Here is a 12,944-nt window from a genome sequence, read left to right on the forward strand (position 1 = left end):
ATAGTAAAATGTTTTGTTCACGTGTATGTTTGTTTTGACATTTCAGATGCCCCCCAAAAAGGGAGGTGATGGAATTAAACCACCCCCAATCATTGGAAGATTTGGAACCTCCTTGAAAATTGGTATTGTTGGATTACCAAATGTTGGGTAGGTGAATATTGGCCTTTTCACATTTTCCTTTTGTAAATATTTTGGTCCTGTGGTACAAAGGGAAACTCTGGAGGTAATTGAAATTTAAATTGAAGAGGCCAGGAAACTGGAATATTACTATGTTGCAAAGCAAGGTTTTCATTTAGATGTATCTTATTTTTGGTTTTCTACACAGATACTGTATTGAAACTTGAGTTAACTTACATTGTTTGTTTTGCTGAACTCAGAGGAAGAATCTGTGGGAATTGAAACACCTAGTTGAGACAGAACAGCCCTGGTTTGCCTCAAACACTGTTGGGAGACACAATGCTGAATTTATGTGGAATTAGAATAGTTTAAATTAGATTTTCTCGCTGGTTGGCTGTGTAGGATACCTACTCTGGTCACCAAAGGCCATACAGTAGGATACTTTAGTAAATAGTTTTAAAACCCACATTATAAATTTGATTAGATTCTTGGGGAGATCAGGGATAAGATGACTGAATTTTTACTTGAAGAGAAGGTGATGAATTTGAACTTAATATTGGAAATTGTATGATAAAAGGGTATTTGTTATAAAGTGGTTAAATCTGAAAGTTGTGGGAATAAAATTTTGAGTTTTGTAATGTTTAAAATTAAAGTGAATCACTTATTGTGAGTGAGACAGTAATTAGGAAATATTTGTGGGTTTTTTTTTTTTGTATAAATATGCACATGCAACTTGAATGTTCAAAGTCTATTTTTTCATTATTTGCCCTTCTATTTTAATACCTTTCACTAACCTTAAAATACAAAAAATGTCTCAGAAATGATTGGGGTTTACTAAGGAGTATCAAATCCAATATGTTAAGGATTTGTTAAGGTGACAGAAGATGTTTTGGAATGTGAGTTAGGCTTAAGATTGGCAGGTGGGACAACCGTGTTCTTTGATGTGTTCCTTGGAGCCCCTGTCACAGAGACTGCCTAGTGAATGCAGCATGGTGTGACCAAGTGAGGCAGTTCTGAAATTCTTGTAATGTAAAGTGTGACAAGTGTGGCTGTCCTAATTTCAACTGGAGCTGGAGAGGTTTGCATTTTGAGGGGGTTTCCTGCTGTGATATAGGCTGCTTGCAAAGTAAGACTAAATAGAGAGTGGGAATATAAGCAAAACAAATAATTAAGCAAAGTACTGTAGGGGTGTTGTCAATAAACTTGAAAGCAAGATATGATCATTATGTATGTTGTGAGCTTTATTACACTTAGTAAGCAAGACATAGTTTTTAGATATTAACATACTTCTCTTATTCTAGACTCATTGCAGTCAGTGCAACTTGATTTTAGTGGAAACACTTTAAATGGGCTATCTTAAACTTCTTCCTTTTATTTTATTTTTGGCTGCATTGCATGGCATGTGGGATCTTAGTTTGGTGACCAGGGATTGAACCCATACCCCGTGAAGTGGAAGCACATAGAGTCTTAACCAGCTGGACTGCCAGGGAAATTGTAAAATGGTCCATCTGAAAAAGTATTTCTTACATGAGTTTTTTAGCATAGAGCATAATGTCAGTATATATGAGAATAACCTAAAATATTTTTTTAAATGTGTTATTTATGCTTTTAAATTAAATACTCCTCCAGTTCTGTTGACATATACTTCATAACAGTAAATTCACTCATTTTAATAATGCACAGTTTGATGAGATTTGGCAATTGTGTTTGGCTGTGAACACTCCTTTTTATAGAATGATCTTACATTGCCTAACTGTATCAGTTAGGGTTCTTCGTAAGCAGCACAAATTCTTGTTGTTTTAAGCAAGAAAAAGACACTGGAAGAAAAGCATTGAAGAGCAAGCTGAATGGCCAAGCCTCAGTAGGGACAGGAGCTTGGATAGCCTGGCGGAGTTGGGTCTGCATGGAGCCCAGCCATATGAAGCTCTGGGTGTGGACCAGAGGTGTGGTCCTCTGGGTGTTTCTCATCACCTGCTGCCTCTCCAGAGGAATGCCGGTTCCTGTGTAGGGAAATCTGACTGAACATGTCTTCCTCTAGATAGGCTCACAAGAAACGGACTGGGGAGAGGGGACAGTTAAAAAATAAGGACCTTTAGTACAGAAACCGATGGAGGAGGGCATGGCAACCCACTCAAGTATTCTTGCCTGGAGAAGCTCCATGGACAGAGGAGCCTGGTGGGCTACAGTCCATGGGGCTGCAAAGAGTCGAACACGACTGAGCGCCTAAGCACAGTACAGAAACCATCTGAAGAATCTCTTGGTTTTTAGAGAACTGGATGAATAAAAAGTTTTGCTTTTTAGTAGCCATAAGGCTGATTACCTAAAAACATCGAGGTAATATTTATAGCTAACAATACCTGATACTTATTTGAACACTTATTTGCTATATGCCTATCATTGGGCCCATTATATGTGTTATCTAGTTTAATCAATGTTTGATGTCGCTGCCCTCTTCCCATTATACTTTGAATTCCATGAAGGCAAAGATAGCCTTGTTCTTCTTCATTGTTATTATTTCTAGCACTTAGACTGGTGTTCGGAGAAAGCAACGGCACCCCACTCTGGTACTTTTGCCTGGAAAACCCCATGGACGGAGGAGCCTGGAAGGCTGCAGTCCATGGGGTCGCCAAGAGTTGGACACGACTGAGCGACTTCACTTTCACTTTTCACTTTCATGCATTGGAGAAGGAAATGGCAACCCACTCCGGTGTTCTTGCCTGGAGAATCCCAGGGACGGGGGAGCCTGGTGGGCTGCTGTCTATGGGGTCACACAAAGTCGGACACGACTGAAGCGACTTAGCGGCAGCAGCAGCAGTGTTAGGAACTTAGTGACAGTGGCAAAGAAGGTGAAAGTTAGTCACACAGTTGTGTGTGACTCTGTGATCCCGTGGGATGCAGCCCACCAGACTTCTCTGTCTATGGAGTTCTCCAGGCAAGAGTCTGGAGTGGGTTGCCATTTCCTTCTCCAGATGATCTTCCCGACCCAGGGATTGAACCTGGGTCTCTTGCATTGCAGGCAGATGCTTTACTAACTGAGCTACTAGGGAAGCCCAGGAACTTAGTAGGCACTCAGTAATTATTTGTGAATGGGGTAGTTCTTCTGCCCTTGATTCCATGTGTAGGTTTAGTGATAAGGGGACATGTTTTGATGGCCACTTTTAATGAAGTGAAGTAGAAAGAATACTAAAACAAAAATATGGAAATTTAATTTCCAGGTTTGTTCTGCTTTTTCTTACCTGAATGACCCTTTATAAATTAGCTCTTCTTGGGCAAGTATATCATTGTAGGTATAAGGCTTGGAGGATGTTAGGGGACACTACTGATACTTTTTTTTTTTAAGGTTTTTTGCTGGTTTGTATGTTTTGTTTTTAGGCTCACAGCAGCTTTGAGGGAAGGACACAGAGATTTCCCATACACCTCCTGCCCATATATGTGCATGTCCTTCCCCTCTTAGCAACATTCCACACCAGAGTGGGACATTTGTTACCATTGATGAACCTCACTGACACATCACCCAATGTCCATAATTTACTGTAGAGTACACTCTTGGTTCTTTACCTTCTATGGATTTAGACAAATGTATGAAGACCTTTGTCCACAGTATCTCATAGAGTTGTTTCACTACCCTGAAAATCCTCTCTGCTCTGCCTATTTATGAACTCTCCTCAACCACTAATCTTTTTGCTGTTTCCATACTTTGGTTTTTTTAGAATGAAATTGGAATTGTGCAGTATGTAGCCTTTTCAGATTGCCTTCTTTTACTTAGTAATATGCATTTGTTTCTTATATGTCTTTTCCTGGCTTAAATAGCTCATTTCATTTTAGCGCTGAATAGTATTTCATTGTCTGGATGTACCATAGTTTTTTTAATCCATTCACTGACTTAAGGACATCTTGGTTGCTTCTAAATTTTGGCAGTTACGAATAAAACTTGTTGTAAACATCCATCTGTAGGTTTTTGTGTGGGCATTAATTTCCAACTCATTTGGACCAAGGAATATGATTGCTGGATTGTATGGCAGGAGTATGTTTTTAGTTTTATAAGAAGCTTCTGAAGTGGCTGTATCGTTTTATATTTTCACCAGCAATGAGTGAGAATTCCTTTAGCTCCATATCCTTGCCAGCATTTGGTGCTGTCAGTGTTCTGGATTTTGGCCATTCTAATAGGTGTAGTGGTATTCCATTGTTTTAATTTGTATTTCCTTGATGACATTGTGAAGTATCTTTTCTTACACTTATTTGCCATCTGAATATCTTCTATGGTGAGATGTATGTCAAGGTCTTGGCCCATTTTTTAATTAGTTTGTTTTCTTATTGCTGAGTTATAAGAGTTTTTTGTATATTTTGGATAACTGTGCTTTATCATAGAGAAGGCAATGGCACCCCACTGCAGTACTCTTGCCTGGAAATCCCATGGATGGAGGAGCCTGGTAGGCTGAAGTCCATGGGGTCGCAAAGACTCGGACACGACTGAGCGACTTCACCTTCACTTCCATGCATTGGAGAAGGAAATGGCAACCCACTCCAGTGTTCTTGCCTGGAGAATCCCAGGGACGGTGGGGCCTGGTGGGCTGCCATCTATGGGGTCTCACAGAGTCAGACACAACTGAAGCGACTTAGCAGCAGCAGCAGCGCTTTATCGAATATGTGTTTTGCAAGTATTTTCTTCCAGTTTGTGGCTTGTCTTCTCATTCTCTTGACGTTGTGTTTGCAGAGCAGAAATTTTTCATTTTAAATAAGTTTACCTTTTTATTGGGCTTCCTATGTGGTGCAATGGTAAAGAATCTGCCTGCCAGTGAAGGAGACACGTGTTCAATCCATGGGTTGGGACGATCCCCTGGAGAAGGAAATGGCAACCTACTCCAACATTCTTGCCCAGGAAATCCCATGGATAAAGGAACCTGGCAAGCTATAGTCCATGGGGTTGCAAACCTTACTGTTTCTTTCATGGATCATGCGTTTGGTATTGTACTGAAAAGTCATTGCCATACCCTAAGTCATCTGAGTTTTTCCCTATCTTCTAGGAGTTTTGGGCTTTCCTTGTGGCTCAGCTGGTAAATAATCCGCCTGCGATGTGGGAGACCTGGGTTTGATCCCTGGGTTGGGAAGATCCCCTGGAGAAGGGAAAGGCTACCCACTCCAGTGTTCTGGCCTGGAGAATTCCATGGACTATAGAGTCCATGGGGTTGCAAAGAATTGGAAGCCACTGAGCAACTTGACTTCACTTCTTCTAGGAGTTTTTTAGTTTTGCATTTACATTTAGGTCTGTGATCCATTTGAATTAATTTTTGTGAATTGTGTAATGTCTGTATCTAGATTCTTTTTTTTTTTGGCATATGGATGTCCAGTTGTTCCAGCACCATTTGTTGAAAAGACTGTCCTTGCTCCATTATATTGTCTTTGCTTGAGAAACTACAATTTGATATTCCATCTTGGGACAGCTCTTCTTGATGCTGTCACTGCATGAGATGTGGTTAGTTTCAGTTGCAGGTGTCAGAAACCCCCCCCAAAACTATGGCTGAAACAGAAATTTCTTTTTTATGTAAAGTAAATTTAGCAGTCATGCGTTGGTATATTGACTTTGCTTTATGAAGTCTTAGAAACCCCAGCTCCTTGCACTTCATGCCTTGGCAGTCCTAAGGGAGCGGCCTTTCGTTCTTATCCAAAGTGTTGTGAATTCCAGACAGCTGGTTATCCAGAAGGTCAAAAGGCCAAGTGACTTGCCCTGCAGTCTATTATGGATTTTTTTTCCTGTAAGCTGCCACACTGTACATTCTTTTGTCCAGATTTAGTCATAAGAATTTTTCAGGGAAGGCTAGGAAATGTAGTCTTTATTTTGATGGACAGATGATCAGTTAAAAAATCTGTTACTGTGAAAGGAGGAGAGAATGAAAATTGGGGGACCACTGTACACTCTGTTCCAGCAGTCACAGCTGCCTTAGGGGACTATTTGTCTTGCTTAGTTGATACTTCTGGGAATGTCCTTTGGTTGTTCCTATGACTTGCTGTTTTCCAATTCACCAGAGACCAACTACAGAGTCTTTCAAAGCTAGATACTGTTGTTAAGGAAAACGCTGTAGGAAATGCTTTTTAAAAAAATTGCAGAATAATTATGTTCAGTGTTTTAGTTATGTAGTTTAATGTAACAAACCATTCCAAAAGCTTGTGGTTTAAGACAATGACTTTATTATTTCTCCTGGTTCTGTAGCTTAGTTGGGAGAGTTTGCTACTGGTCTCACTTCAGATCCTATATATCCTATATGTGCCTGCATTCAGCTGGTGGCCAGTCAGGATTGGAGGGTTCAAGTGGCCATACTGGCAGGGCTGGGGCCTTATCAGGCTTGGCTGGAAGTCTGGGTCATTTCTGCCCTCCTTTACTTGGCTTCTGTCTCTCCAGGTTATCTCCAAACTTTTTTATAGCGTGGTGGCTAGCTCCCAAGAGAGAGAAGATGTGACGGTGGTACAACATGCTTCCACCTATTTCTTTTAGTTAAAACAAGTCATGGCACCAGCCCAGAGACAAGGAGGGAAGGGAAATAGACCAGTTTCTTGGTGGGAGGAGTGGCAAAGAATGTGTGGCCATCTTTAATCTGCTGCATTCTATTATTTCTCCAGTATAGTTTTGTATGACACCCATTTGTTTCCTGGAGAGGTCTTTCTGGCTGATTCTTAGCTTCTTGTTCTTACTGAAGAAGCACCATTCCTTTTTTTAAAAAATACATCTTGTTTCTTGTTTATTTGTTGGCTGCTCTGGTTCTTCCTTGCTGGGCATGTGCTTTCCCTAGTTGCGGCCGGCTGGGGCTACTCTAGCTGCAGTGTGTGGGCTTCTCTTTGCAGTGGTTTCTCTCGTTGCCGAGCACGGGCTCTAAGGCCTATGGCCTTTGGTAGTTGCAGAGAGTGGGTTCAGTAGTTGTGGCACACGGGCTTAGTAGTTGCCCCAAGGCATGTGGGATCTTCTCAGACCAGGGATTGAACCAGTGTCCCCTGCATTGCAACGCAGATTCTTAACCACAGGACCACAAGGTAAGCCTGAGGCTCTGTTCTTGATTGCTTCAAGAAGCTCACTGGCGGAAGATTATTCTCTTAGTGTTCAATTTATAACTCGCTCTTTATGCATACATTTATTTTTTATGCTGGCCAGATTTTTTTCCAGTATTTGATTGTTAAAAATTTTGTATCCAGAAAAGCCACTAACTTCATACGGAGTAGTGTTTTATTATATATACATTATATATAAGAAATAACCAATTATGTGTATTCTATCCTTGGAATAGATTATATTTTTCATTTATAGTTATAGATTCTTGACAGTGTCTTCCACATATGACTTAATTGTTTCTGCAGATTGCTTGCATAAACTAGTTTGAAACTGATTTGGAAATGAAAGTACAGGGAAATCACAAATTGTGTACTTTAACTTTTTTTTTAGGTCATTTAAGGCCTTTTAAAAATGTTTGGTTTTGACAAAGACTATAGCAAAATGCAGTAGTGATCTGAAAGCTGGTGCTCACGTTTTGTCTGTAAATTCTCGGCCCTGTTTGTAACTCTCCACCTTTCTTACTCTTCTGCAGTCTTTTGTGGTTGCTATACTTCCTCTGCTCTCTTAATAGATTTCTGTCCTTGGCTGTCTTCTCTCTCATCCTTTCTCCCTGGTTAGTCTCATCCTCTCCTGATTTTAATCATCTGTTGGCTTCTCTTTTCTATAGTCCTGCTGTTATATTCCCTCTCTTGTGTAGTAATACTGCTTTCCGCCCAGATACTTGAGAGATTTATCTTTGCATCCTTTCTCCTCAGCTGTATTTTTCTGTAGGGTACCAAACCTGGTACCCGAATCTCTCTCTGATCTGTTTTTTTCACATCTTCATTGCCACTGATTTCTTACTTGAATTATTCCAGAGGCTTCTTAAGTGGGCTTTTTGTCAGAGCGTTATCTATAGTGAATCTTTTGTTTTGTTTTGCCCAAGTGATTTTTTTTGTTTGTTTTTTACATTGAGGTATAACATATACAATAAAACGTGAAAACTTTAAATGTACATATCAGATTTTTACGTTTTAATTCACCCATGTAACCAGTACCCACATCAAGATCTAGAACAAATCCAGTGCCACAGAAGACTTGCCCGTGCCCCTTCTCAGTCAGAACTCTCTTTCCTACCACATTCCAGCTTATATCACCACATTGGTTAGTTTGCCTGATGGAGATGGAATCACACATTATGCACTCTGACACTTTTTATATGTCAACGTTATGCCTGAGAGAATATACAGGATGTTTACCCAGGTTGCTGTGATGGGCACTTGGGTAGTTTCCAGTTTTTGCCTGTGATGGATTGAGGTGATTTGAACTTTCATGTACATGTCTTTTGGTGAGTGGATCTAAGCACTCGTTTCTGTTGGGCGAATGGATGCACTTACCCACTTACCCTGCCTCTTCTCCAAACTTCCCACCCCGACTAGTTAAATAGCTTTAAGTAGATACTGCCACATAGTTTTCCAAATTATCTATTATTATTCTAACTTATAGTGCTGGTATTGCAGAATTTCTAATTGTTCTGCATCCTCACTGGCACTTGGTATTATCATTCTTTTTCATTTTGGTCATACTTCAAGTGTAATCTCATGATTGTTTTGCATCTCTCTGATAGCTAATGATTTTGAGCATCTTTTAAAATGTTTATTGGTCATCTTCTGTGAAGGATTTTTTTTTTCTTTTTTTGTAATGATTAGGTGTTGTTTACTCTGGATATGGATTCCTTGTTGGATATGTATTAGAACTGCCTCTTCCCAGTCTGTGTGACTCTGCTTAAGGTTAAATAAAAACTGTTTTTTTTTCAAGAAGTTTCACAATTTAAAAATTTTACGCTTGCAAAACCAGTTTAAAAAAAAAAATCCTATATGAGGTCTGTTTACATTCCCCAACTGTTAACACAGTATGGTTATAAAATTTAGGAAATCAGCAGTGATTTACCAGTTTTCTTACTAATATTCATTTTCTGGCCCAGGATCTAGTCCAGGGTTACATGTATGTTGCACTTAACCCTTGCTGTGTCCTTAGTTTCCTTTAATCTGAAACAGTTTATCACTTTGTTTCTTTATGCCCTTGACACTTTTGGGGAGTGGTGGCCATTTACCTTAGGCTCTTAAACCTTGAGGTTTATCTAATATTTCCTTGTGGTAAAATTCATACTTTTGGATGCAGAATTGACATATGCTTCTAAGTACATTACATCCGGAGGCATACAACCTTGGTTTGTCCTAATGCTAGTGATGTTAATTAACTTTGATCAGCTATCTAGGAGATGTCTGACAGATTTCTTCACTGAAAGGTTTTCTGTATTTCCCATTACATATGTTGTAGGAAGATACTTTGAAATTATGTAAATATTGTGTTTCTCGTACTTTTGCCTCCCAGTTATGGCATGTATTAATGATTCTTGTTTGAAATAGTTATTATTGTGGTGTTTACCAAATGGTGATTTAAAAATTTCTATTGTTCCTTGTATATTTATATATTTATAGAAGGAACAATGGAAATTCTGTTGTATAGAATTCTGTTGTAAAGAAGAGCCTCCCCTTCTTCTGTTACTTATAATTTGTTTGTATCAGGAGCAGTTTTTACTTTGTTGTTTATAATGGGTTACTGTTGTTACATTGTGTCGCTCCAACTGCCCATATATGGCCTTCAGGAGCCTTACTGTTCACAAGTATACCTTTTGATGTGTCCTCTATTTTTTTAGTGTTTTCTACTTTCTGACTCCAGAAAGTAGAAAATTGTGTATATTGTATTCTAGACTTATTTGTACTTTCTCTGCTCCAGCTTTGGAATAAACAAATTTATGTGTGACATGTGTTTTCACCGCTCTTGAGTGTATACTTAAGAGTGGAATTTCTAGGTTGTATGTGACTGTGTATTTAAGTATTTGAGGAACTGCCAAACTATTTTCCGAAGCGAGCATGTAAGTCTGTATTCCTATCAGCAACGTATGTAGGGTCTACTTTCTTCACATTCTCACCAATGCTTGTTGTTACCTTTATTAAGCATTTTTAAAATTAAGGTATAGTTGATGGCAACCCACTCCAGTACTTTTGCCTGGAAAATTCCGTGGATGGAGGATCCTGGTAGGATACAGTCCATGAGATTGCAGAGTCAGACACGACTGAGTGACTTCACTTGATTTACAATATTAATTTAAGCGTGTAACATAGTGATTCAAAATTTCATAGATTATATTTCATTTACAGTTATTATAAAATATTGGCTCTATCCCTTGTGCTGAATACTGTATCCTTATGGCTTATTTATGCATAGTAGTTTGTGTACATCTTACTCCCCTGCCCTTGTCTTGCTGCTACCCCCTTCCCCTGTCCCCACTGATAACCACTGTTTTGTTCTCTGTCTCTTCATTTCAGTTTCATTTCACTTCAGATATTTATACAATTGTTCTGATAGTTTTCATATTTTTTTGCATTCCTCATTATCTTCATCTGTGAGTTTGTTTCTTTTTTGTTACATTCACTGGTTTGTTTTGTTTTCTAGACTCCATATATAAATGATAACATAGTATTTAGTATTTATCTTTTCTCTGCCTGACTTATCCCTTTATCTGTTGGTGGACACAGTGTGCTTCCATATCTTGGCTGTTGTAAATAATGGTGCTTTGAACATTGAGGTGCATGTATCTTTTTGAACTAGTGTTTTCGTTTTCTTTGGGTATGTACCCAAGGAGTGGAATTGCTGGATCATATGGTAGTTGTAGTTTTTTTTTTTAAATACTTTATTTATTTATTCGGCTGTGTCAGGTCTTAGTTGCCGCCTGTGGGATTTTCATTGTGGCATTCGAGATCTTTCATTGTGGTGCACAGACTCTCTGCTGTGGTGCGCTGGCTGCTGAGTACACAGGCTCAACAGTTGCAGCACGTGGACTTCGTTACTCTGTGGCATGTGGGATCATAGTTCCCCAGCCAGGGATCAAACCCAGGTCCCCTGCTTTACAAGGCAGATTCTTAACCACTGGACCACCAGGAAGGTCCCTGGTTTTAGTTTTTTGAGGAACCTCCATACTGTTTTCCACAGTAGTTACACCTCCCACCAACAGTGTACAAGGGTTCTTTTTTCTTCATATCTTAGTTTCAGCATTTGTTATTTGTGGTATCGTTGATTGTTACCATCTTTTTGATTATAGCCAAACCATGAAGTGGCATCTCATTGTGGTTTTGAATTGCATTTCCTTGATTCCTATTAATGTTGAGCATCTTTTCATGTGCTTATTATGCCTTCATTTTGGAAAGATTTTTGTTGGCAATTCTAGGAACAGTTTTTTCTTTCAGCACATTGAAGTTATCTTCCATTTTCTTCAGCTTTCTAATGAGAAGTCTGTTGTCATTATCATCATGGTTTTTCTGTATCATCATGGTTTTTCTGTACATAATGTGTTTTGTCCCCCTATAGTTTTCTTTAAAATTTTCTTTTTATATACTAGTTTTCAGAAATTTGATTTTCATATGCATTGTTATGGTTTTTCTTATGCCTCTTTTGCTTGGGATATGTTGAGATTTTTAGGTTTGTGAGTTTATGATTTTCATTAAATTTATAAAATATTTGGCTAGTATTTCTTCATATGCTTTTCCCTCCCCTTCTCCCTGTTTCCTTTCTTCTCCTTCTGTGATTCTTATTATATGTGAGTTAATCCTCTAATTAGTATTCTGCTGAAGCTGTGGTTATTTTTTTGTCCAGTTTCCCCCTCTGTGCTTCACTTGATGGTTTCTGTTGCTCTGTCTTCATGCTCACTGATCTTTTCTGCAGTGTCTATTGTGCAGTTAGTTACATCCAGTGGCTATCATTTCAGTTTCATTTTTTTAGATATTATATTTTTTATACCATAGTCCTGCCTGGGTAGTTTTTAATTTAATTCCTCATTGTCTTCATATTTACCTTTATATCCTTCAGAAAAATTTAAAAATATCTATAACATTTATCTTAAGGTCCTCATCTGCTAATACCATCATCTCTATCATTACTGGGTTTGTTTACGTTTGTTGACTTTTATCCTGATTTTGATGTTTTATTTTCCTGCTTCTTTGCATTCCTCTTACTTTTTATTGGATTCTAGATGCTGGATTTTATGTTGCTTGCTGAAAGTTGTAGTAGTCCTTTAATGAGTGTTGGACTTTGTTCTCACATTTGGTTTTTGATTTTTTTGAGACTTTTTCTTATATTTTCTTAAGATAGGTTCATAATATTTTTTTGCTGTGGTGCTACTTTAGCTCTTATACTAAGATGTGGCTTTGAGGACTCTACTCAAGTTCCCTTGCATCTCTGTCTGTTCCAGCTGGTAGGGATGTGAACTATTCTAAGCTCTGTGTGAACCTGAGAATTGTTCACTGTGCTGCACTTGGGTATTTTTTCCCCTGGCCCGTGGACACTGACCTTACTCATGTACAGTGTTACTCAGCCTTATTCTTGAAGATACCTTCTGCTGATGTCCAGAGCCCTCTCTGTGCAGCTGCTTCCTTTTAGTACACTGTCCTATAAATTCTAGCTGCTTTGGGCTTCTCAAAACTCTCATCTCAGTCTCTTTAACTTGGCACGACTGCCAGGTTCCTTTGGTTCCCCCTTCCTGTGCTGTGGCTTTGAAACCACCTTTAGGCAGTAAGCTAGGGCAGTTTCAGAGCTTAGTTCATTTGTAGTTCTTGCAGAGAACACTTCCTGTGTGGTATATTGTCCACTGTTTGAAAACTGTTATTTCATATGTTTTGTCTGATTTGCTAGTTGATTGTGGCAGGAGAGCAGTTCTATAAATAGAAGGGGAAGCAAAATTCCCCAATTT

At 38.9% G+C, this 12,944-nt stretch overlaps 1 protein-coding gene across 3 annotated transcripts in view; it reads left to right on the forward strand.

Annotated features, from left to right (window-relative positions):
* The window catches only part of OLA1 (Obg like ATPase 1), a 164,178-nt gene that overhangs the window by 1,645 nt on the left and 149,589 nt on the right, over positions 1–12,944 (forward strand). For all 3 annotated transcript variants that reach the window (XM_061435089.1, XM_061435069.1, XM_061435078.1), the window contains exon 2: positions 47–147. In XM_061435089.1, the coding sequence (XP_061291073.1) occupies positions 47–147 (101 nt within the window). The remainder of the gene's footprint in view (positions 1–46; positions 148–12,944) is intronic.

Source organism: Bos javanicus, chromosome 2 (assembly GCF_032452875.1).
Source record: "Bos javanicus breed banteng chromosome 2, ARS-OSU_banteng_1.0, whole genome shotgun sequence".
NCBI lineage: Eukaryota > Metazoa > Chordata > Mammalia > Artiodactyla > Bovidae > Bos > Bos javanicus.